General features: G+C 37.7%; 2 protein-coding genes across 14 annotated transcripts in view; both read right to left on the reverse strand.

Annotated features, from left to right (window-relative positions):
• The window catches only part of SUGT1 (SGT1 homolog, MIS12 kinetochore complex assembly cochaperone), a 77603-nt gene extending 76330 nt beyond the window's left edge, over positions 1 to 1273 (reverse strand). For 2 of the 3 annotated variants that reach the window (XM_012526881.4, XM_004462794.5), the window contains exons 1-3: positions 1180 to 1273; positions 704 to 882; positions 557 to 614 (exon numbers count right to left, since the gene is read on the reverse strand). In XM_012526881.4, coding sequence (XP_012382335.1) covers positions 557 to 614; positions 704 to 741 — 96 coding nt within the window. In that variant the 5' untranslated portion in view covers positions 742 to 882; positions 1180 to 1273. Of the gene's footprint in view, positions 1 to 556; positions 615 to 703; positions 883 to 1091 lie in introns of all 3 variants that reach the window. The other variant, XM_004462795.5, reaches the window with a different exon arrangement.
• Positions 1274 to 13389: 12116 nt separating this feature from the next.
• The window catches only part of ELF1 (E74 like ETS transcription factor 1), a 183517-nt gene continuing 174823 nt past the window's right edge, over positions 13390 to 22083 (reverse strand). For all 11 annotated transcript variants that reach the window (XM_058276616.2, XM_058276609.2, XM_058276614.1 and 8 more), the window contains exons 8-9: positions 21489 to 21938; positions 13390 to 15477 (exon numbers count right to left, since the gene is read on the reverse strand). In XM_058276616.2, coding sequence (XP_058132599.1) covers positions 14874 to 15477; positions 21489 to 21938 — 1054 coding nt within the window. In that variant the 3' untranslated portion in view covers positions 13390 to 14873. The remainder of the gene's footprint in view (positions 15478 to 21488; positions 21939 to 22083) is intronic.

Consider the following 22083-nt stretch of genomic DNA (forward strand, 5'->3'; position numbering starts at 1 on the left):
CTTCAACCATAACAATTAGTGCCTTGCACACAGCAACCTCCCCACCCCAATATCTGATGAATGAGTGAATAATGAACTGTGACAGAAAATCTGGAAAGTCTCAGGTTCATACAGGAAAAGGTTTTTGTCCCAATAGACTGAATTCAACACAGCACCTGGTATATTAGAAGGCAAATCCGACTGTCAAATAAAAAATCGAATTAGCAATTAAAAACATTAGGCATAGATTTCACTTCTTTCCCGCATCACACAATCCATAACAATCCTTTCAGGCCAGGTCTCCAAGAAATAAAAGCGAGGAGGAGGAGATTTTTCTAAGGAGCTGCGGCGATGCAGGAAATAGTCAAGAAGTGGGAAGGGGGAGGACAGGGAAGGTGGAGGACGGAAGGGAGAACGGAGAAACCGTGGCTCTCAACACTCGGGGGGTCGAGATAGTAAAAAAGACATCACCCTCAGTATCAGAAAGTCAAGTGCTGGAAAGAAGCGGGTTCAGCCGGGACCTGATGCGGCCTGTTTCCCTTAGGAAAGTGGAGGAGACAGTGACAGGCTCTCTCACCTCTAACGCCGCCTGGGGGTCCTCGTCAATCAGAGCATCTGAGAGGCTCCAGAAAAACCTGTCAGGAAAGCATCGATTTCAGAAGGGCTGACTAAGCAAGGAAAGGGAAAAAATTCTTTTAAAGCAAAGGAAAGAAAAGTCACGCACCTCTGGGGTGTTGCTGGTCCTGCTGCTGCCGCCGCCATCCCTAATAATCAGTAGAACCACTGCCGGAGCTCTCTCTACAGAGGTTACAGGACCCGCCGCCGCCCACGGGGGAAACTTCTGGAGAAACACCAACACAGCTTCCGTCCTAAGTAGCCAACGAGCAGCTACGCAGCCTGCGGCTGGGGAGAGAGGAGGGGAAAAGTGGGCGCGGGGGGGACTGGGAAAGTGGACGACCAAATCCTCCAGGGCCGTCCCCCCACCCCGTGACCAAAGCGCTCGGAGTGCCCCCCTCGCAGCTATGGTTACAGAGCGGCTTCGGTGTTCACGTTCGCACACTCTCCCACTGCGGGCCCGCTGCCCTCCTTAACAGAAACTTCAGGGAAGGTACCTCAAAAGCACTTTGTAACGTATTACTATCCCTCAGAAATGTGGGGCGTGAGGGGGTCGTTTGTCTGACTACGAATAATGCCACCTACTGGAATTCTATTTCCGCCACTGTTCTTAATCATGGCTGCCGTAGGCAGCAGAACTTTTCGAGGGCCTTTGACGTCATCTCGCTGCGTCCTCGTCTTTTCCGGAAGCAGAGTTCTGGATGGCTCGTAGGACCCAGAGTCCCTGCGTCGCGAACCTAATCGGCTGGTTTTGCCAGAAGTCGCTCTGCCCTTACGCAGGCTAAGGGGAGGAGCTTGCTAGGTTCCCAGCTTGCTGTACCCAGGGTTGGCTTGCTGTCAGGCTCCCAAGAACCACCACTGGCCCGGGGTGTTTTTCTGCCGGACTTCTAACACTGAGTGGACAAACCTTATGCAACGAAGGCTTAGAGGCTGGGAAGGTCTACTGAAGTGGTTTTGGGGGTTTGCTTTCCAACTTAGTGCATCACGTCCTTCCCCACTACTCTAGAATGGAACCTACGCATATGAGATAGACGCTTTCAGCAAGTTCCACGGAACTGGGGGATGAGGGAGAATGAGGTGAACCGCTCAGTCAGAGTTCAAAAAGTAACACTTTTTTTTTTTTAGTTCTGCTGGGTTTTTTTAAATCGATTTATTGAAATATATCACCCACACGCAGACATACATAAACAGTAAGTGTATAGTAATAGTTGTGAATTTACAAACCAAACATATGTAACATCATACAGCACTCTCATAACTCACCCTACCACCACCTTACATTGTTGTTAAACCTTCTTAACTAATAAAGGGTACTGTCAAAATATTACTAACAAAAGTATTCTCCGACCCTCCCTATTACTATCTTTATATGTCATTTATATATGAACATACGTAAACAATAAGTGTATAGTAAAAGTTGTGAACTTACAAAGCAAACATGCATAACATCATACAGGGATCCCATACATCAACTCTCCACCAACACCTTGCATTGTCGGGAGAATTTGTTACAAATTACGAAAGAATATTTTCAAAATCTTAGTACTAATTATAGCCCTTATCTTACATTTGGTGTGTTTTTCTCCCAATACACCTTATTATTGTTTTTTAAATATATTTTTTGTGACAGAAATTGTAAACATATAAAAACAATCATGCACATATGCAAAATTTCCAAGCATCACCCCTCTATCAACACACCACACTGTGCTGGGACATTCATTACAGATAGGATAATATCTGATTGTTACGATAATATCATCTGATTGTTACCATGTCCATTTGGCTCACATTTTCCATACTGCCTCATTATCAACACAGTACATCTTTGACATAGATGTAAGAATATTATATTATTACTGCTAACCACAGTCCATAGGTCATTCCAGTTGTATTTTCCCCATGCATTCCCAACACATTGCAGTAGTGCTATACATTTGCTCTAGTTCACAAAGGACACTCTTGGATCTGTACCATCAGCCACAATTCTCATCCACCTTTTGGTTTACTGTGCTATTAAGCTCCTAGATTATTCTGTAGTGTTTTGTCAAATGGCATTTATGTCCCTAGATTACCATTTTCAGCCACATCCCTATTTATAAACTAGCTATTACTATTTTTACCATCCAGTCTATACATTTCCACACTTTTACAGCAAAACCAATTAAAACTTCTACATACATTAAACATCAGTAATCCATCTCAGTCCTTCTCTTATCTCTTAAGAATCCACCACCTACCAACAGGAATGTTCTTCCAGTTATTTAGGACTTTTAGAATTTCTTTTAACATTGGGTTGCAGTTTTCTGAATACAACTGCTTTACATTGTTGGTTGTTTATTCCTGATTACTTGAGTTTTATCTGTCATATTTTATTTTCACAACTCTTTTGACACTTTGTTACTTTTGTTGATACAATCTTCATTTCTAGACTCTCTTCCAGGCATCTCTCTCCTGTCTTTTCAGGTTCTAGTACACCCTTTAGTATTTCCTGAAAATCTGGTCTCTTGCTTAGAAATTCTCTCCGTTTCTGTTTATCTGTGAATATTCTAATCTTGCCTTCATTTTTGAAAGACAGTCTTGCTGGATATAAGATTCTTGGCTGGAAGTTTTTCTCTCAGAGTGTCTTAAATATATCACACCGCTGTTTTCTTGCTTCCATGGTTTCTGGTGAGAAATCACTTAATCTTATTGGGTATCCCTTATATGTTACGCATTGCTTTTCTCTTGCTATTCTCAGAAGTCTCTCTTTGTCTTTGGCATTTGACATTCTGCTTAGTACGTGTTTCAGAGTTGGTCTATTTGGATTTTTTTGGATGGGAGTATGTTGTGCTTCTTGGACATGGATATCTATGTCCTTCAATAGGGTTGGGAAATTTTCTAACATTCCTTTTTTTTTTTTTGTCTTTATTTTTTTTATGTTACATTAAAAATATATGAGTTCCCCATATATCCACCACCTCCCTAACATTATTTCTTTAAATATTCCTTCTACCCCTTTTCCCTTCTCTTCTCCTTCTGGGACACCCATGACACATATGTTTGCACATCTCTGGTTGTTGTTTAGTTCCCTGAGACCTTGTACAATTTTTTCCATTCTTTTCTTCATCTGTTCTTTTGTACGTTCACTTTCAGAGGCAATTTTTTCAAGCTCACCAATCCTTTCTTCTGCCTCCTCAAGTCTGCTATTATATGATTCCAATGTTTTCTAAATTTCATTTATTGCACCTTTCATTCCCATAAGATCTGCTCTTTTTCTATACATGCTTTCAAATTCTTCTTTGTGCTCATTCAGTGTCTTCTTAATATCCTTAATCTCTTTAGCCATCTCATTGAGTTTATTAAGGAGATTTGTTTGAACATCTATGATTAGTTGTCTCAACTCCTTTATGCCATCTGGAGGCTTATCTTGTTCCTTTAACTGGGCCATAGCTTCCTCTTTCTTGGTGTGGACTCTAATTTTTTGTTGGTGTCTTCGCATCTGGATTACTAGAATATGTATTCTGGATGCAGTTTTTCTCTTTAGTTTAGGGCTTCCTGCCCTTTCCCCCTTGCTGGTAGTGCAGTAGGAGTCAAGGATGTTGTTTATACTATAAGCTGTGGAGGCTTAAGCTCCCCTCATTGCCCCAGGGATGGATGAAGCTTTCCAAGAGGTAGGGGTAGAGTAACAGCTATGTGGATTAATCCAAGTCATGCAGGCCTAGACTGTAGTTGCCCAGAGAGACTGATGAAGCTTCATGCCCCTTTCTCCCCTGCCTGGGGCAGGGTTGGAACTGCAGGTGTGGGCAGCAATCTATGCAGTGTAGGTCCAAGATGACCACAGTTGCCCCAGTAGACTTTTAATTATTCAGTTTGTACCAGCCAAAGGTACCCTCAGTTACCTGGATAGACTGGTGCTGAGCTAGCCAGCCTCCTCCCTGCTAGAGGTAGAACTGAAGCCTAGCTAGGGCTGCAGGCTGATAGAGTGAAAGAAATGGTGCCTACCATCACTGTGATATCTGGTCAGCCTGGCTTCCCCTCAGGCTTGGGGTGGCGTCAAAAGGCGGCCACTGGCCTTTTTCCGACTTGGACAAATTCATACCCCAGCCATTCCTAGGGTTATACCTTAGCCATCCGAGTCTACCAATCAGTAGCTGAAATCGGCAGCTAGCCGTCTCCTCCTCCTCTGTTTCTGAGAAATGGAGCTTCCAATTCTGGTCACAGAACAGCTCCTGGGGTGGCTTGCACCACCAGAGTAGGACAATCACCAGCCTCCATGGCTTGGCCGGTAATTTCCCGGAGAGGCTAGCATAGGTCCCCGCAGCTTCTTCCCTGTCGGAGGTTGCACAGGGTCTTAGGCCAGAGTTGCAGTCTGACCTGGATGGAAAGAAGCTGGTCCCCACTGGGACTGGGATGTTCAGTCCACCCCACTTCCCCTCATGCCACGCATGGAGTTAAGATGGCGGCTCCTGGCCTTTTTCTGACCTGGACAGGCTCAAACCTTAGCTGTTCTCAGTATTATGCGATAGCCCCCTGAATTTACTCATCAGTAGCTGAAGTTGGTGCCCAACCGTCTCTTCGTCCCCCATTTTTGGGAAGTGGAACTTTCAATTCCAGCCACGGAATAGCTCCTGAGGCAGCTTGTGCATCCGGTGGAGGATAAGCACCGGCCTCTGTGGCATGGAGCCTCTACTTAGGAGTCTTCTCTGCAGATGGGCAGCCTCCTTCTTCCGTTACTTCAAGGATGTTTCAGGATGCCCTTCTGGTCTCCTGGAGCCCCCAAACAGGTGCTTCAGCTAGCTCCAGAGAGCTCTGGGTGTTTGCTAACTGCCCTGTAGCAGGATCTGAATCTAGGCGCTCCTTACTCTGCCGCCATCTTGCTATCTCCCCCAACAACTTTTTGATTGTCAGTGTCTGCTGTATACCAAAATCAAAACTAACCCTTAGGACTCAAAAATGTTGATATCGTCAAGAAGCTTAAGCCAATTCCATCCTTAACACTAAGATGTAAGAAGGGGCATATTCACACGATAGCTTGGAGGAGGGCTTTGCTCAATAGGAGGTATATGGCTGGCTCAGCCTTTGAAGATGATTGAGATTGGTCCTGGATTGGGTCTGTTAACAGAGGAGAAAAGCCTCAAAAGGACATTATTGGTACATATAGGAAAACTGGAAGTTTCCAAGGAAAGTATGCAGAGCATCATGCATGCAGCCTCTCAAGTGTTAAACAGAATAATAACAGCAAATGTGGCAAAATGCTAATAGCACATTGTAATTCTATGAAGTTCCCTGTAAATTTAAAGTTATTTTTTTAAAAAAGTGAATGAGCATAAGCCCATGAAGGAAGTGGAAGAGACAGTTCAGGCAGGAGAAACAGTGTTACCAGATTTTGACCAGGCTCTTGATTACACTGCAGAAATGAATTTCAAGAGCACGTGGGGTGAGTTAGGTCAGTAATTTATTCAGGTAGGGAGGAAAGAGAAATGGGAGAAATTCCCATACAATTCCCCATTATAGATTATAAATGCCCAGGTTTTACTTGTGTAGGAGAAATTCCCATACAGTTCCCCATTATAGATTATAAATGCCCAGGTTTTACTTGTGTGGCCATCATGGCAGAGGAAAAATGGCGAGAGCAGGGCACAGAAGGAAGGAACAGAGGTCCAAAAGTGAGAGAGGGAGCAAGTTTAGGCTGCCAGAGAGCGAATTCCATCCTTGCTCCTGCCTTTTGAGCTGTTAATTATTCCACCCCTTTACTAATGGAAGGGGAGGAGTTCCAGCTGTTTGCTGTTCTGATGGATTACCCCACCCATCAATTGGGCCCCATGAGGACCCAATGATAAAGTCCTTGGGGAATATCCAGGACTTTTAGTGGCTTCTGGAGGAAGTCTTGTACTGAATGGCAGAATTTTGGGGAGGGTCTTCCAGCAGCCATCTTCGGGGTTATTGATGTCCACATGGACTCTCTGCCAGGTTCCAGATCCATCTATTGATTCCCTACCTTACTAGGTGGCTTCAATTAGGGTGTGTAATGAAATTTGGTAGTGCCTAAAATTCAAGTTAGGGAGAAGCAGAGGATGTGATTGGAGTAGTAGGTAAGTGCCAGGTCATAAAGAGCCAGATTTGGTATGTTAAGAAGCTTGAGCTTAATTTCTCTTAATATGAACTCAATACAGGATTTTTCAGTTGAAAAAGGCAATAACAGTCAAGATTGTGGATATTTGTTTTTGTTTTGTTTTTAGTACATTACTCTGCCTGTATATTAAAGGGAAAAGGAGACCAGTTTTTCGGAGATAACTGCTGTAATACAGGCCAAAGAAGTGACTCTGAAATAATTGTAGAAATGATTGAAGTAATTGTAGGGATGGAGAAGGTAAGAATTCCAGAAATATTTGAGGTCAAACTGTCTGGGCTTGCTGGTTAATTGAAAGAGGAGCAATTTTCTGGTTTGGGTAATTGGGGAAAAGTAATACCAATTAATTGAATTTAAAAATTGAAAAAGAGAAAAAGATTTGTGAGAAAAGGTGAGTTTTATTTGTGATACATTAAATTTAAGATGTTAAGTGTTCCCAGCAGACACTTAGACACATGTGAAAAGAGGACCATTCAAGTTTTTTGCCCATTTTTAAAAAGTGAATTGGGAAGAGGATGTGGCTCAACTGATAGAGCATCTGCCTACCACATGGGAGGTTCAGGGTTCAAACCAGGGCCTCCTGACCCGTGTGGTGAGCTGGCCCACGCACAGTGCTGATGTGCACTAGGAATTTTATTAGGGGCAAATCTCACAGTTCTGAGGCCATGAAATGTCCTCACCATTTCAAGTCACCATCAGAAACACTTTCTCACCAAAGTCAGTCAGCTACTGGTGATCAAGGCTTCCTGCCACATGGTGAGGCAAGATGGTAGCTAAATCTCCCAAGGTCCCTGCCCTTCCCTCTGGGCATGCTGTTCCCTGGAGCCCGCTGTGGATGGTCAGGCATATGGCTTGTCTCCTGGGAGTCTTCTCTTAGCTTCAGCTGCTCCGCTTTCTTCTGGAGCCAAGCTATGGGCAGTCAGGCCTTGGGCTGCTTTGTACAGGGGCCTCTTTCCGTACCTCTGTGCTGTGCTGATTTTACACATTGGGACCTCTCTCAGACTCTTGGGGCTTCTGTCTTCAGTAGTCCTCTCTCTCAAGTGGCAGGATCATAACTGAAGCTTCCTTTCTCTATGTCGCTCTCTCTGTCTGTCTTAAGTCTCTTTATATAAGGCCCAACAAGAGGGCAGAGACCTAACCTACATCACACCTCACTGACATAGTCTAATCAAAATCATTCTAGTCAAGTGTTCTAATCAAAGTCCCTTAACAGAATCTAATACAATCAGAGGGTCTCACATGCAAAGGAATGGCTTAGTTCAAAACAATCTTTTTTGGGATTCACCAAATTTCACAAGGTGTTAAAAATGTATTGCTATACACTTAAGATTTATGTACTTAGAAAAGTTATATTTAAATAGAAAAACAAGTTAAATCAGCTACAAAGAATCAATTTGGAAAAAGCATGCCATTTACAGTACCGTTAAAAGTTATTAAATACTTGAATGTGACAAAAGAAGTGCAAGCTGTGTACACTGAAAACTATATAACATTGCTAAGCAAAATTAAAAACCTAAACAAATGGAGAGATACACACAACATTCATAGGTTAGAAGACTCAATATTAAGATGGCAGTTCTTCCTAAACTGATCCAAAGATTGAACATAATCCCAGTCAAAACTCCAGAGGCTTTTTGCTTTTAAAAGTTAACTGGTTCTGAAATTCAAATGGAAATGTAAAGCACTTAGAATGTTGAATCCAGTTTGAAAAATAACAGTTGGAGAACTAACACTACCCGATTTCAAGACTTACAAACATTATGGTATCAGCTGAGAGATAAGACATAAAGCAATGAAATGGAAGAGTCTAGAAATAAGACCCACATAGATCTGAACAATTGATTTTCGACAAAGGTGCAAAGGCAGTTCAGTGGAAAAAGGATAGTCTTTACAACCAGTGGTGCTCCAACGATTGGATATTAGAATGCAAAAAAAGGGAACATCAATACACACCTTGCACCATCTATAAAAATTAACTCAAAATTTGTCATAGAGGAGCAGATGTAGCTCAAGTGCTTGAGTGCCTGCTTCCCATGTACAAGGTCCTGGTTCGATCCCTGATACCTCCTAAAAAACAAAACAAACAAATGAAAAAATGAACTGTCATTGGGGAGTGGATGTAGTTCATGGCTTTGAGCACCTGCTTCCCATATATAAGGTCCTGGGTTCATTCCCCCATACCTCCTAAAGAAAAAGGAAAGAATTTGTCATAGATCTAAATGTAAAACTTAAAACATAAAACTTCCCCAAGAAAATTTTTGTGCACCTGGAATAGGCAGAATTTCTTACATACAACACCAAAAGTATGATCCATAGATGAAGAAATTGATGAATTGAACTTCACCAAAATTTAAGTTCCTGCACTTCAAAAACATTTACAAGTTATGTATCTGATATATGACTATGATAAATGATAAATGTGTTAAAATTTTGTATCCAGAATATATGATGAGGTCTCAAAACTCAATAAAAAAACATAATTTTTAAATGGACAATTTAAGGTGGTTACATAGATGATATCCTTGTCCTCAGAAAATATACATAGCAGTATTAAGGGTTCAAGGAGCATGATGCATGACAACCTATACTGAAGTGTTCAGAAAATAGATGGATAAAATGATGTGGAAAATGTTAGAATTGGTGGATTTGGGGGATAGGAATATGTTGGGGTCCTCTGTATGGAGTTTGTATTATTTTTTTAACTGTCCTGTAAATTTGGAAGTATTTTTTTAAAAGTTTTTTAAAAAATTGGCAAAAGGGGAAGCAGATGTGGCTTGAGCAGCTGGGCACCCACATACCACATCGAGGTTCCCAGTTCAGTTCCCGGTGCCTCCTAAAGAAGATAAGCAAGACAGCAAGCTGATGCAATGGGCTCACACAATGAGCTCACACAATGAGCTGATGCAATGAGATGATGCAACAAAGAAACAAGAGAGACAACAGGGAGCAGAGGTGGCTCAAGTGATTGGGCACCTCACTGCCACATGGGAGGTCCCAGGTTCAGTTCCTGGTGCCTCCTAAAAAGAAGATGAACAGACACAGCACATAATGAATAGAAACAGAGCTAACAGCAAGCACAAGCAATGAGTGGGGATATAAATAAAACCTTTTTTTAAAAATGGGCAGAAGAATGGTCACTTCAAAGAAGATATATAGATGTGAAATAAGCACACAAATTGAAGGTTAAAGTCAATAGTCATTAGGGAAAAGTTAAACCCATGAGATGCCACTGTATATCCAATTAGTTATATCCATTCCAGAGAAACTAGAAGTGTCATACCCTGCTGGTGGGAATGTAAAATGGTTAAGCCACATTGGAAATGTTTGATAGTTTCTTAAAAAGTTAAACATATATGACCCAGCCAGACCACTTCTAGGTATTTACCCCAGAGATATGAAAATATATGTCCATACAATGATTTGTGCCTGATGTTCACAGTAGCTTTTATTGGTAATAGCTGAAAAATGGAAATAATTCAAATGTCCATCAACAGGTGAATGGATAAACAAACTGGTATTATTCATACAATGAAGTTTTACTCAGCAATAAAAATGAATGATTCATGCTACAACATGGGCATGTCTCAAAATAATTGTTGAGTGAAAGAAGCCGGACCAAAAAATAGTACATGCTGTATGACTCCATTTATATAATATCCTAGAAAATGCAGATTAATCTTATCTGTATGGTTGCCTGGGGTAAGGGACAGGGAACAGAGAGGAACAGAAGAATGGGGATGATTAAAAAGTGTCACAAGGAAACTTTTTTGGGGTGATGGGTATGTTCACTATCGATTATAGTTTCTAAGTGTATATATAAATAAAATATCAAACTATATTTTAAATGTGCCATTTATTAAATGTCTACTATATATAGTTCAGTGAAGCTATTTTTGAAAAAAATTCAGAACTCTAGAAAAGAATTGATAGTCATCTGCCAACAGATAGTGGTTGTTGAGATGAGAATATCAGTGTAAAGACAGACAAGGAGAATGGGCAGTTGATTCATGTATTTAAAAATTATTTATCAGAGTACCTACTATGCATAGACATTATGCTAGGGACTGGGAATACAAAACTGACTATGATCATGGCACTTTATAAGCTAGTATTGGAATCACAATTATCAACAATTATTTTGGTGCCAAATTATTAAATGCCAAAATGGGAGAAATTAAAGGGTTGAGAGCTGTTGAAAGGGTTTAAGAGCCCGAAGGGGAATAGATGTAGCTCAAGTGGTTGAGCATCCACTTCCCATGTATGAGGTTCCAGGTTTGATCCCTAGTACGTCCTAAAAACAAAACAAACAAAAAACACAACTGGAGGAGCTGCTGTAGTTCAGCAATTGAGTGCCTGCTTCCCACATGTGAGATCCTGGGTTCAATCCCTGGCCCCAGTACCTCAAAAAAAAAAGGCGGGTAGGCAGAAGAAGAAATATCTATTATAAGCTGAACCTGGACAGATAGAATGGTAGCATGAGATACTGTGCCAACCTGAGCAACAGGAGAGATCTAGAAGGTAGCACTAGCACCATGACTTGGGAAGCATGGTTCCAGAGATGTTCAATTGCATAGGCCCCTTCAAAGTCCTCTAAATTTGGTATTCTAATATTATAGTTTTCCTAAATAAGTCCCCACCACCACCACCTAATTGTATATGCTCAAGCCCCACAAAAGCTGAATTTGCCTCTAGAGAGGATTCTGATCATTATTTTCGGGTGCCCAGAATCTCAGGGCTTTTCATATGTTTGGGGAATTATTTTTAATCTTAGTTCCCACTGAGCCAGCCTGCTCCTATAGGTGCAAAAAATGTCAAACTGGTTGAAAACTGATCTCAAATGAGCTTTCTCAATTTCTCCTTGGGCACTTGACCTAGGGTCTGCCAATCACCTGCTTTTAAATTGGTACCAAGTGACACAAAGAATCAAGAAAGAGCCTTGATGAATTCTCTCTAAATGGGTAGGAACAATGGTAGTGTTTAGCACTTGGCTACAGTGGCTTGTTTCCTCAATGGAACAGATATATGGTTTGGAGAGCTGTGTGGCTCAGACTGACCCTGATTCTCTCCGGTTCTTTTTGTCATTCTGTGAGCTTCCCAACACCCACCCCACCCCCACCCCCACCCCCCGCCCAATATTTTTTTAATAAAAATTTTATGCTGAAAACCAGTCCATTTCTGTTGCTTATGACTAAGAATCCAAACTGATAGATTAATTTGGCATTTGTAACTGGCCAGGTGGATGAGGCAGGATAGAGGCATTAAGGACACAATTATTCTTGGCTGGGAAAATGGTAACCCTGAGACAGAGAACAAGACTCATAGGATCAAGAAATGAATTTTAAAGCTGAACCGCTTTGAAAGGAGTATTCTTCCCAGTGCTCATACTAGACATGTATGTGGAAATCAAGAGACCAGGGAGCCACAACTGATCTGAAAAAGAAAACTGCATATCATCCCAGAATCCTAGACATGGAGAATAGAGTAACTGGATGAGACTTTGGCCGGTTTCTCTTTGGGAAAGAAAGAAATGCTTCATGTAGACATAAGTATTTTTGAGTAAGAGGTCACAAGCATTATGTCATTTGAGAGGCCTCTATTACAAATATAAGCTTAATGAAGGTTGAAATTTTTACCTGTTTTGTTCACTGTTGTATCCCTAGCATAAAAAATAATATCTGGCAAAGAATAGGGACTCAAATGTTGTTTTAATGAATGAATTGTGGCAGGAATAGCATTAAGGACTAAAATTAGGGTGGTGGCAGTAGTTATAAAGAGGAATATAAATAATTAAGATATATTAATGGGGAAAATTTGTCAGGCCCCTTAGTAGCCGATACTTTGTTTAGATTTAATTGTATTAAATTTTTGAAATTTTGAGATTCTTACAACGTGACTTTTGGGGCATCTAATTTTGCAAAGTCAGTATTCATGGTAATTATACACTGTTCCAATAACCTTTAATGAAAGCGTCATTGAAAACTCCTATGCTTAAACAGTTAAAATTATTCTTATGGGGATGTGTTGGTGAGGTTGTGATATATTTATTAAATAATACACAGTACAGTGTGGACTTAGTAAGGGGTTACCTGACTGGCAGTGGTCTGTGGAACAAAAAAGGTTAAGAACCCCTGTTTTAAAGGGTAAAGGGAAAATAATAAGTAGCTAAATAAAACCTAATTATCATTATAAACAAAAACATGGTATGTCCTATAATAGATAATTGATATAAAACATTGAAAGATCAAATTTAAGAAAACACTGATATAGTATATTTACTACTATTTACGTACTGAAAAACTACAAAACTAACCTATTCAATCAAAATGATTTTGGTTAATGATTATGGTGTACTAATATCATATGCAACTTTTAAAATCATATTTTGAAAAACTATTAATAGACATGGAAAAATAAGTGAAAGTTGGTACTGGAAATGAGATAGATTATGGTGATTTTTACTTTCCTATATTCTTTTGTTTGCCAGATTAACAATGAACTGATCTAGTTTCTCATTAGAAAACTTGTTTTAAAAAGTGCTTTTAATATTGTTACTGAGAACATTTTACTTTCTAATTTTTTAAAGGTTAGTAATAATCCATTGTGTAGAGATGCCCGGGCTCTGTCATTTAACATGGTAGAAAGGAAAAGTGAGAGAAAAACATTCTGCAACTCTAGTCTGATAATGGAGTGTGTTATATAAACATTTAATAACAGTGTAAATATTAGCAACATTCTCTGCATAGTAAGACATTTACCTAAACACAAAAGCGTTGAGAATTTTTACATGATTTATTTAATAAACCAATTAAAGATACAAAAAAGTTTAGAGGATTCCAAAATTTAAAATTTTGTTTAAATACAAATTCACTTTATAATATGAAAACATATAATATTAGACCTCTAAACATGATTTTTTTCATCTACAAAAATTTCTCTTTGCTATATCCGAATATTTGCAGATAATTTTTCTTGTGAAATTAAATGTACATTATTTACAGTTGGAAAAATAATCTAAAAACTTTCATTTCAGAAATTTGGATATGTATGTATATATCTTTGTATGTAAGTCCCCCCTTCAACCCCCACTTAAAAATAATGATCCAAAATATAAAGCCATTATGACTACTTAGCCAGATTAGCTCAAGGCTCAACTTGCTCTCTGGGTCCTTATGAAAAACTCTTGACTCTTTCACAATAGAGTAAATCGGTTCAGCATTCAGCAACAGAAATTTACTAGCGACCCACAGTGGCCTAACGAGTTAACGAACAAAGGATTTAGGAAGAAATTAGGCTCATGGCAGATCTTACTGATAAGAACCAATTTTGTGGGGTCACATTTTTTTCATCAATACTTTAGCTATATTTACATTAGGAAATAACCTAATAATGTTTTAATTAATACAAATTTTAAAATACAGGAGTTAGAATCATGAATTTCAGAACAAGAGGGGAAGTTGGAACTATCTAATCCAATGCATCTCCTTCCTTTTATGAGCAGAACTGAAGCCCAGAAAGATTAAGTGACTTGCCCAAGGTTACACAGCTAATTTGTGGGAAAGCCACTCTTAGGTTGATGATTTTTTTTTTACTATTCTGCTTCTGGAGATAATTGCAGAGCAGTCCAGATTTTGATTTTTAATGTTATATTTTACAAATCCATAGTTCATTACACAGTGCAGCCAACTAAAGTCAATTTAAGTGAAATCATAATTTTAACAAAGCATAAAACAGGTTTCTTTCATTTCAAAGAGTCAAGACTTATACATGAAGTTATGGAATGAAAACAGTTCCTATATAAATTTCCTGTAGCCTTATATTTAAGTACTGTATTTACAAAAGCATCAGAAAAGCTAGTAAAATGTAAAATTAGAAAATGAATTTTATAAATGCTTACAATGATAGCAAGTGAAGAAAAATCTCAAAAGAATGTCTTCATAGTATAAAATGCCTGTTCCTTCACAATTAAATTCTGAAACATTTGGAGAACAAAGAGAAACACTGGGTTTTTCTCCCTCATCTAACAAAGTCAAAGTTAACTCTAAATTATTACTTTTAACAATTAACTACAAAAGTAGAAACCTCTATAGAATTTATCTTAGAATTAGGTAAGTTTGCATACAAGTGAAAATATTCAATTAAAAAATCCACAATTCCTTTGGTATATTAATTAGAAAGAGTTAGGTTCCAGCAGTTCCTCTTGTTTCATAGCTACCTGAGAGGTAAATCCATTGGAACTGGACACCACCATCACATATGGCTGTGGCTGTTGCTCAGTTTTCTCAGTGTATTCATTGAAATTATCTTCGATCTCCTTTTCTTCTACTTCCTGTTTAATAGTTTTTGTTTCTTGAGCTTTAATAACTGAAGTGATTACAGTGCCAGGTGGGTGAGCAACCAGTTGTGAACTGCGAGGAGAAAAGGTCACCACGGGCGTAGAAGCACTGAAGGATGGCGATGAAGCCATACTGACTGTTCCATTGCAAATGGACTGAACATTGCTGGTAAGAACCTGCTGTACATGAGCAGGGCTAAACACAATAGAAGGAGGAGAGCCCGGCTTCTGTGACTGCAGCATGACATTTTCTTTCAGTACTGTCATGGGCTGTGATGATGGAATGGCTTGAAAAATAAATTTCTGAGCTCCAGCACCTGAAGATGGGTCGGTGCTGGCTATAACTGTTGTAAGTGGCATGGTCTGGAGTGTTACTGCATGCAACTGCTGATTCCCAGGAGAAACCACCACTGGAACTTGGGCTGGAGCCTGTATAGTCCTATAGAGATCATGAAATAAAAGCAAGAAATTAGCATGTTCACATCATTTAAAACTTTAACACCTGACAAGTCATTCCGACAAAAAATAAGTTATATATTTCAAATACTACTTCCCATGTATCAATGCAACATACATATTTTGCCAAACCCTTAGTTACACAGAAATATCTAAAACAAAACTCTCAGGCCACTAACTGTGATACCATCTGGTGAAAACCTATACAAAGTGCCCCATTAACACAAACGGGGAAGGAATTTTTTGTTGGGAAAGGAAGGTAAAATGCATGACAAGGAGGTTATATGTGAATTGCTTGAAAGAAAATTAGGAATTTAAAAGCAAATGTGTTTGATTCACTATTATTTTAATATTTAAGAATGTCATCACCATGCCATAGCTTATCCACAACAATTAGCAGACCTCACATGGTCATTGTTTTCAACCTGTTTTTCTAGAAAGAGAAAAGTGCTCATGAAAAAAACCCCTCAGTTGTACAATCTGAGAGAATTGTCAGAAGAATTTTAACAGTTCACAGTCACGTATTTACATAAAATAAACCGGGTCTACACGCGGGTTCTTAGGCTTGCAGAGAGAGCATAAAAATAAAGACAAACTTCGGCAAAAATAAACAGAAGCACGTTTTGGCAATTTTCTAGGTTCAATTAACTTTCAAGGATTTAGCCATGAAGTTACAATTTAATATAAAATTCTTTGGCACTGTAAATCTAGCATCATCAGCTTATTTAATGTTGTCAATCTTTATTGAAGAAAGAGGTACATAAATATTACAAGTTGATCTAATTTTAAAAGTTGACAGCTGTGAATAGTTACAGCCATTGTGAATATAAAACAAATGCAGTTGAAAACACAGGTTGACTGGAGCCCACCCACTCCTCTAAGGGTACTGATTCCCTTGTTCATCTTGCCACGCAAGTCACCATTGTGAGGATCAGTCTATAGGAGGATATTAACAACTCTGTGGAAGGTCAGAACTACAGCAACATGTGAGTTGGATAATAAGGATTCAACTGGTGGATAGGGAATGGATAGGAACAAAGGCCATATATGCACTAATATGATTGGGCAGGCAGATGTGAGTTGGGAAGAAATGGTAACTCGGAGCTTTTCCAAAAAAACACCCCATCCACCCACACATCTCAGCCTGTCTCAGGTGAAACCTCAGCCTGGGTATGGTACTTGACCACAGCCAGGTGAGATTTTTTTTAAATAAAAAAGACCAAAGAGCTTCTCATGCCAAGAGTATACACACAGATACACATACATGAAACAATGCTTGACAGAGAGTGAATACACAGATACATCTCTAAAAACATATATCCTTGACAATATATTATAGACACATATGCATTTATATTATGTACTGAGGACCTAGAGTGTGCTGGCTGTTCTAAATACTTAACATATTATTTGTATTTCATCCTCACAACAAATAAGTACTATTAACCCCATCTTACATGAGAACATTGATCAATTAGAAAAGACGTCATCTGACTGCTGAACCTACTGCTACTTGTCAAGTCCTAACTCAAACTGAAGATGAATATTTAGTACTATATCCTTTTAAAAACGCAGCCAGATACCACTCTATAATCCACACCTCCCCCCTTCCTTTTTACCTCTCTCAGGTGTGGCACAAGCAATAATCTATTTGGAAATTTTCCAAATCAGGAGAATTACAACTCTATTCTTCCAACTCCATTACAATGCTTTTCAGAAAACTTACTGATTTTTAAGGGCTAATTCACTTAAAAGACTTTTAACACAAACTGTGAGTACTTGAATAAATGTAGAGAAAAAAGTTATGCTAGGTAACACAAACTTTCAAGTTTATAAAGGTATAATTTCAGGAAATTCTTTTACCAGAGGTTGTTTTGTTGTTATTTTGAATAGCATGAAGCCAGACCCAAAATTAAAATTTATAAAAACTGAGCCATGCATACCGTAAGCCAATAAGAAAATATTTTAATTAACTTAAACATACATGGATGCAATTATGTGAGATGAAGAGATCAGCAAGGAAAAAAGTTGAAATGCTGCTGTCTCATTTTAAATAATTGATAATTCATGTGATTTATGTAAATCAATATACAGTAGGGCAAGTTATTAAGTTCACTGCTTTGAACTAAACTGCTTATCTTTTTCTGCCTCCACAACTTAGCAGATATGACCTAGATCTGTAACCACTCAGTTTCCTTTATCTATAAAAATGGAGATTATAATGCCTATTTTCATTAAGCTGTAAGGATTCTACACATCAATATAGAGTATGTGTATAGTGTATAGAAAGTGTCAGCTCTTGTTACGTTAATTTGGTAATTTATCTAATTTAGGTAATACATATTCCACCTTTTCTTGACTACAGAAAAACCTTAAAAAGAGCCTTTTATATTTATTAGTGAATAGTCATAAAATGCAGAGATATAGCCAAACTACTGTTAATTTTTTAAAGAGTGATAATATTGTCATGCAGGATAATGTCTCTATTCTTATGAGTTCTAAGTTTAAATACTTAGGAGTGAAATGTCATAATGTCAACTTACTTGATAGAAAGTGAAATAGAAAGAATAAAAACAGAAAATAAGGCAAAATGACGGCAATTTTTGAATCCACGTGCAGTAAATAAGGGTCATTGAACTATTTCACCTGCCTATATTTTGAAATTTTCATAATAAGAAGTTGGGGTAATTATAAAAATGTAAATACAAAAAATAAAGAAATCGCCAAGCAAGGGACACTACCCAAGTTACGGTAATTAATTCTTCTACTAAAAATCTAATATATGTTAAAATTTCAGGGTGATATGTACAATTTGCTTAATATTAATATTTTTCAGTCTATATAACGGAAAGAAAAAAAAGCAGAGCAAAAAAATTATATTCGGAAACTGATGAAGTCTTCAAAGACTGTTGCCATTCATTAGCTTTTGCCTTTCCATGTAATTTCAGGGAAAAAATGTATTTTATTAAAAATTTAACTCCTTGAAAATAAGGAGGATTTGGTGGTGGAAAATAAAAAATATAACCAAAAGAAGAAAAAAGTTTTTTAAAAAGACAAACACTTAAGAATGTGTGTCTATATATATACATACATATGCAAATATAGGAATGACTTATAATAAAAAACTTATATTTTAAGTTTGAAAAAGTTAAATTTTGTATTTTTTCATGCTATAAATAGTCATTTAGAGAACTGAGGGCACTAATAGGCTCTGGCTCCTATAGATTTATTTCTATAGTAGGAGAGTGGCATTAAAATAGACTGAAATACCAGGTATATATATGTACTAGGCTGAAACACCAGATTTATGTATGAATGTAGAGAGCAAGGAAAGCATTATGAGAAGAGTTAGACCTAATAGGCAAGGCTCCAGAAATTTGACCACATCTGTGTACAAACTGTAAGAAAGCAACATAAACCTACATTAGAAAAATGACTTTTTTGTGTTTTTTGGACTCCAGATAGAAAATGTTAGAGGCTGGAAGTAGGTTGAGAGTCTGTGCAACTCTCAGGGACCCTAGTAATGAAGAATCTGAAATGTACACCAAGGACAGTTTGAAAATCACTGGGATGGAGTGTAGATCTACCCTTGCCTGGCAAGCCTTACAGTGTTTTAATTGACTTCAGAGTAAAAGAGTAATGAATATAATATCCTTAATTTAATATCTTTCAAAGCTAGGGTTTTTTGTTTTTGTTTTAATCCTCCAGATCTAAAAAGGAAATTTTGAATAAAGATTGTAAAGTATACCACTGAATCTAAGGGTGTCCCAGTGACTATTGGCCATTGTGTATCTCCTACCAACACAAACACACAGAGTAAAATGACAAAAAGCCTCCAAACCAATGGGAGGAGCCACATATCACCACTAGCCCCTCAGTTATCACATGTAACCAATAGAACCTGAAAGAAAATAACAAATTTAAAGGAACATAGAGTGAAAGCTAAATATAAGTACTCCTTTAATAAATGTTGAAGATATTATCATTCCTAAGCAATTAAAACAGAAGAAAGTTATCTGTACATTCTTCTTCTTGCACATCAACTGAATTAGATTTCCACAATGTCAAAGGCTAAATTACCTATACAAAGAAGACTGAATCATGAAAGTCTGTCTAGATTCTAAGTAACTGTAACTTTATGATCAACTGAAGAAAAATTAACAAATGTAGGACTGAAGTCTGCTAAAGAGAATAATCAAAGAAAATTTTTATTGGCTTTGGAAGGGCTTATTTTAGTATAATTCATGTTCTGGAAATTTATGATAGTAGAAATAGAAAAACAGAATGACACTGCAAAAGCCCATCTCAATGTTCTGCTTCCACCCTCAGCCCCAATTCTAAATCAGTTGAGACTAGCCCCAAATTTCTGCAAAAACAAACAAACAAAAACAGTCTAAAACAGACAGGATTCATGTTCTGGAAATTTATGATAGTAGAAATAGAAAAACAGAATGACACTGCAAAAGCCCATCTCAATGTTCTGCTTCCACCCTCAGCCCCAATTCTAAATCAGTTGAGACTAGCCCCAAATTTCTGCAAAAACAAACAAACAAAAACAGTCTAAAACAGACAGGATTCTTTCTCTTGGTCTATTTGTTGTTTCACATCTTTCCTGGGACTATGAGGCACACTTGATTACACTGAACCAAAAAACTATTCTTCCAATTCCTGCCACTCTGAAAATCTGAAAAGAGGAAATGTTAATCTTAGATTCTTTTGTTTCAACATCTTTATTTGTAATTGCTTTTCTTATTTATCTTCTTCTTACCAAGCCTACCCCTTACCCAAGTAAACTGAGAGTTACTATTTGCAGTGCTTACATAGAAGTTAATAAAATCCACCTCAGTTATACCAAATACCATTGATTGTACATTTTGGATGAACTGTATGTTTTATTAATATGTATCAATAAAATGTATTTGTTTTTAAAAAAAGAATAAAGGTTTAAGATTTTTAAAATCTACGTCAGTTACAAAACAAAATTGAAAATAGCATCAGCAGTTTTTGTTTGTTTTCTTGGGGGGGTAGCAGATGCTAACCATGACAATTACTTGACACTGCTAATAAGATCAATATTTTCAGTTTTCCTTTAAGCACAGGCTTAATAAAACTGAATGGAAAAAAGGAGCACTAACACTTTATAGTTCTAAGAAAACTGCCCAAATTCTCTGGGTCAATCTCATATTTAAGAATGAGAGTCATTACTTTAATAAATTTTCTGCAATTATAATTTTTAGTCCACTTACTCTATGGATACCTTCTAAAATTAGTTTCAATTAAATTTGGAAATCCAACCACCAGTTTTATAAGGCACAGGTATTATATATGTGTTCCTTTTCTTCTGCTCAACAGAACAGCAATTGTGCAAAAATGACTTCAATGAAAACCATTTCTCCTATTATCTATTTTTTTTCTGCATCTTCTCCACCCCTCTCCTAACATTCATGTGTGTGTGTGTGTGAAGAGATTCTATTTTCAATTTATGATAATGTATTTTTTTTAATCCATCATAGATTCTTTATCTTATAACCTGTTTGAACTTTTGATTCAAGATAAGATCTTCCCAAGGAATAATGTTTATTTCCTGGAAATAAGTCCATTCTGAAGATGATATGTCAATTTATTTTGAATTTTTATTGTTCCTAACTTGGTTTGAAAAAAGATCTGAAACCATTTTCTAGATTTTCTTATATTTGGATCATTCTTCTTATGCTCAGTTCAGTTATACAAAGGCATACTAGACTAGACTTACTGATAGAATAATGTCAAAAAAATACCAGAGTTTGAAAATAAGGAATCATTGATAGAATCACAAGACTTATATAATATATATTGCTGGCTGTCAAAACAATCTCCTGACCAAGAATTCTAGCTTAAAATATATATATAATTTTTATTTTCCCTTCTGTATCTTGACCCACTTAACCAAATATAATGGCTCTGGTCAGAAACATCACATGGGATATCATGCACTAGTAACATTAGTTTTCTCACCTTATACTCTGAACAGAAGAATTCAGTGTTTCATCGTGCATGCTATTCATTACAGTTGCTTCTCCTTCTGGGACAGCTTGTACTGGCTGCACTACATGAACAGTCCGGAAGAGCTGGGTAGGATATGGAACCTGTGTGGACTGCACTGTCCTCAAAACTTCTGATGGTTGTGAAACTTCCCCGTGGTCTTTGGGTTTTGTAGCTTTAGAATTCCCTGGTTTTAGAACTGTAGTGGCTCCTCCTTTTATCCCTGTACTTGAAGATACCCTGGATCGGCTTGCTTGGTTCCTACTTGAAGTGGGTGTTGAAGACAGTGATGGATCTGAAGTCTCTATGCTGGGACTTGGATCCTCATCATCAATATAAATAAGATCTTTTGGCATTTCCTTAAACTGATACACCAAGCGCTGACCTTCCACTTTTGCCAGAATACCCCTTTGGTAATAGTACCTATTGAAAACAGACAACTTCATCAATATATAATCAAAGATAAATTAAAATAATATTCAACAAAATCAAATTTTCCTAATCATAAATGAAAGCTCAAAGTTGGAATCAAACAAATGAGAAAATAATTTCTAAATGAAAAGGCAGT

This window comes from Dasypus novemcinctus, chromosome 15, assembly GCF_030445035.2.
Source record: "Dasypus novemcinctus isolate mDasNov1 chromosome 15, mDasNov1.1.hap2, whole genome shotgun sequence".
Taxonomy (NCBI): domain Eukaryota; kingdom Metazoa; phylum Chordata; class Mammalia; order Cingulata; family Dasypodidae; genus Dasypus; species Dasypus novemcinctus.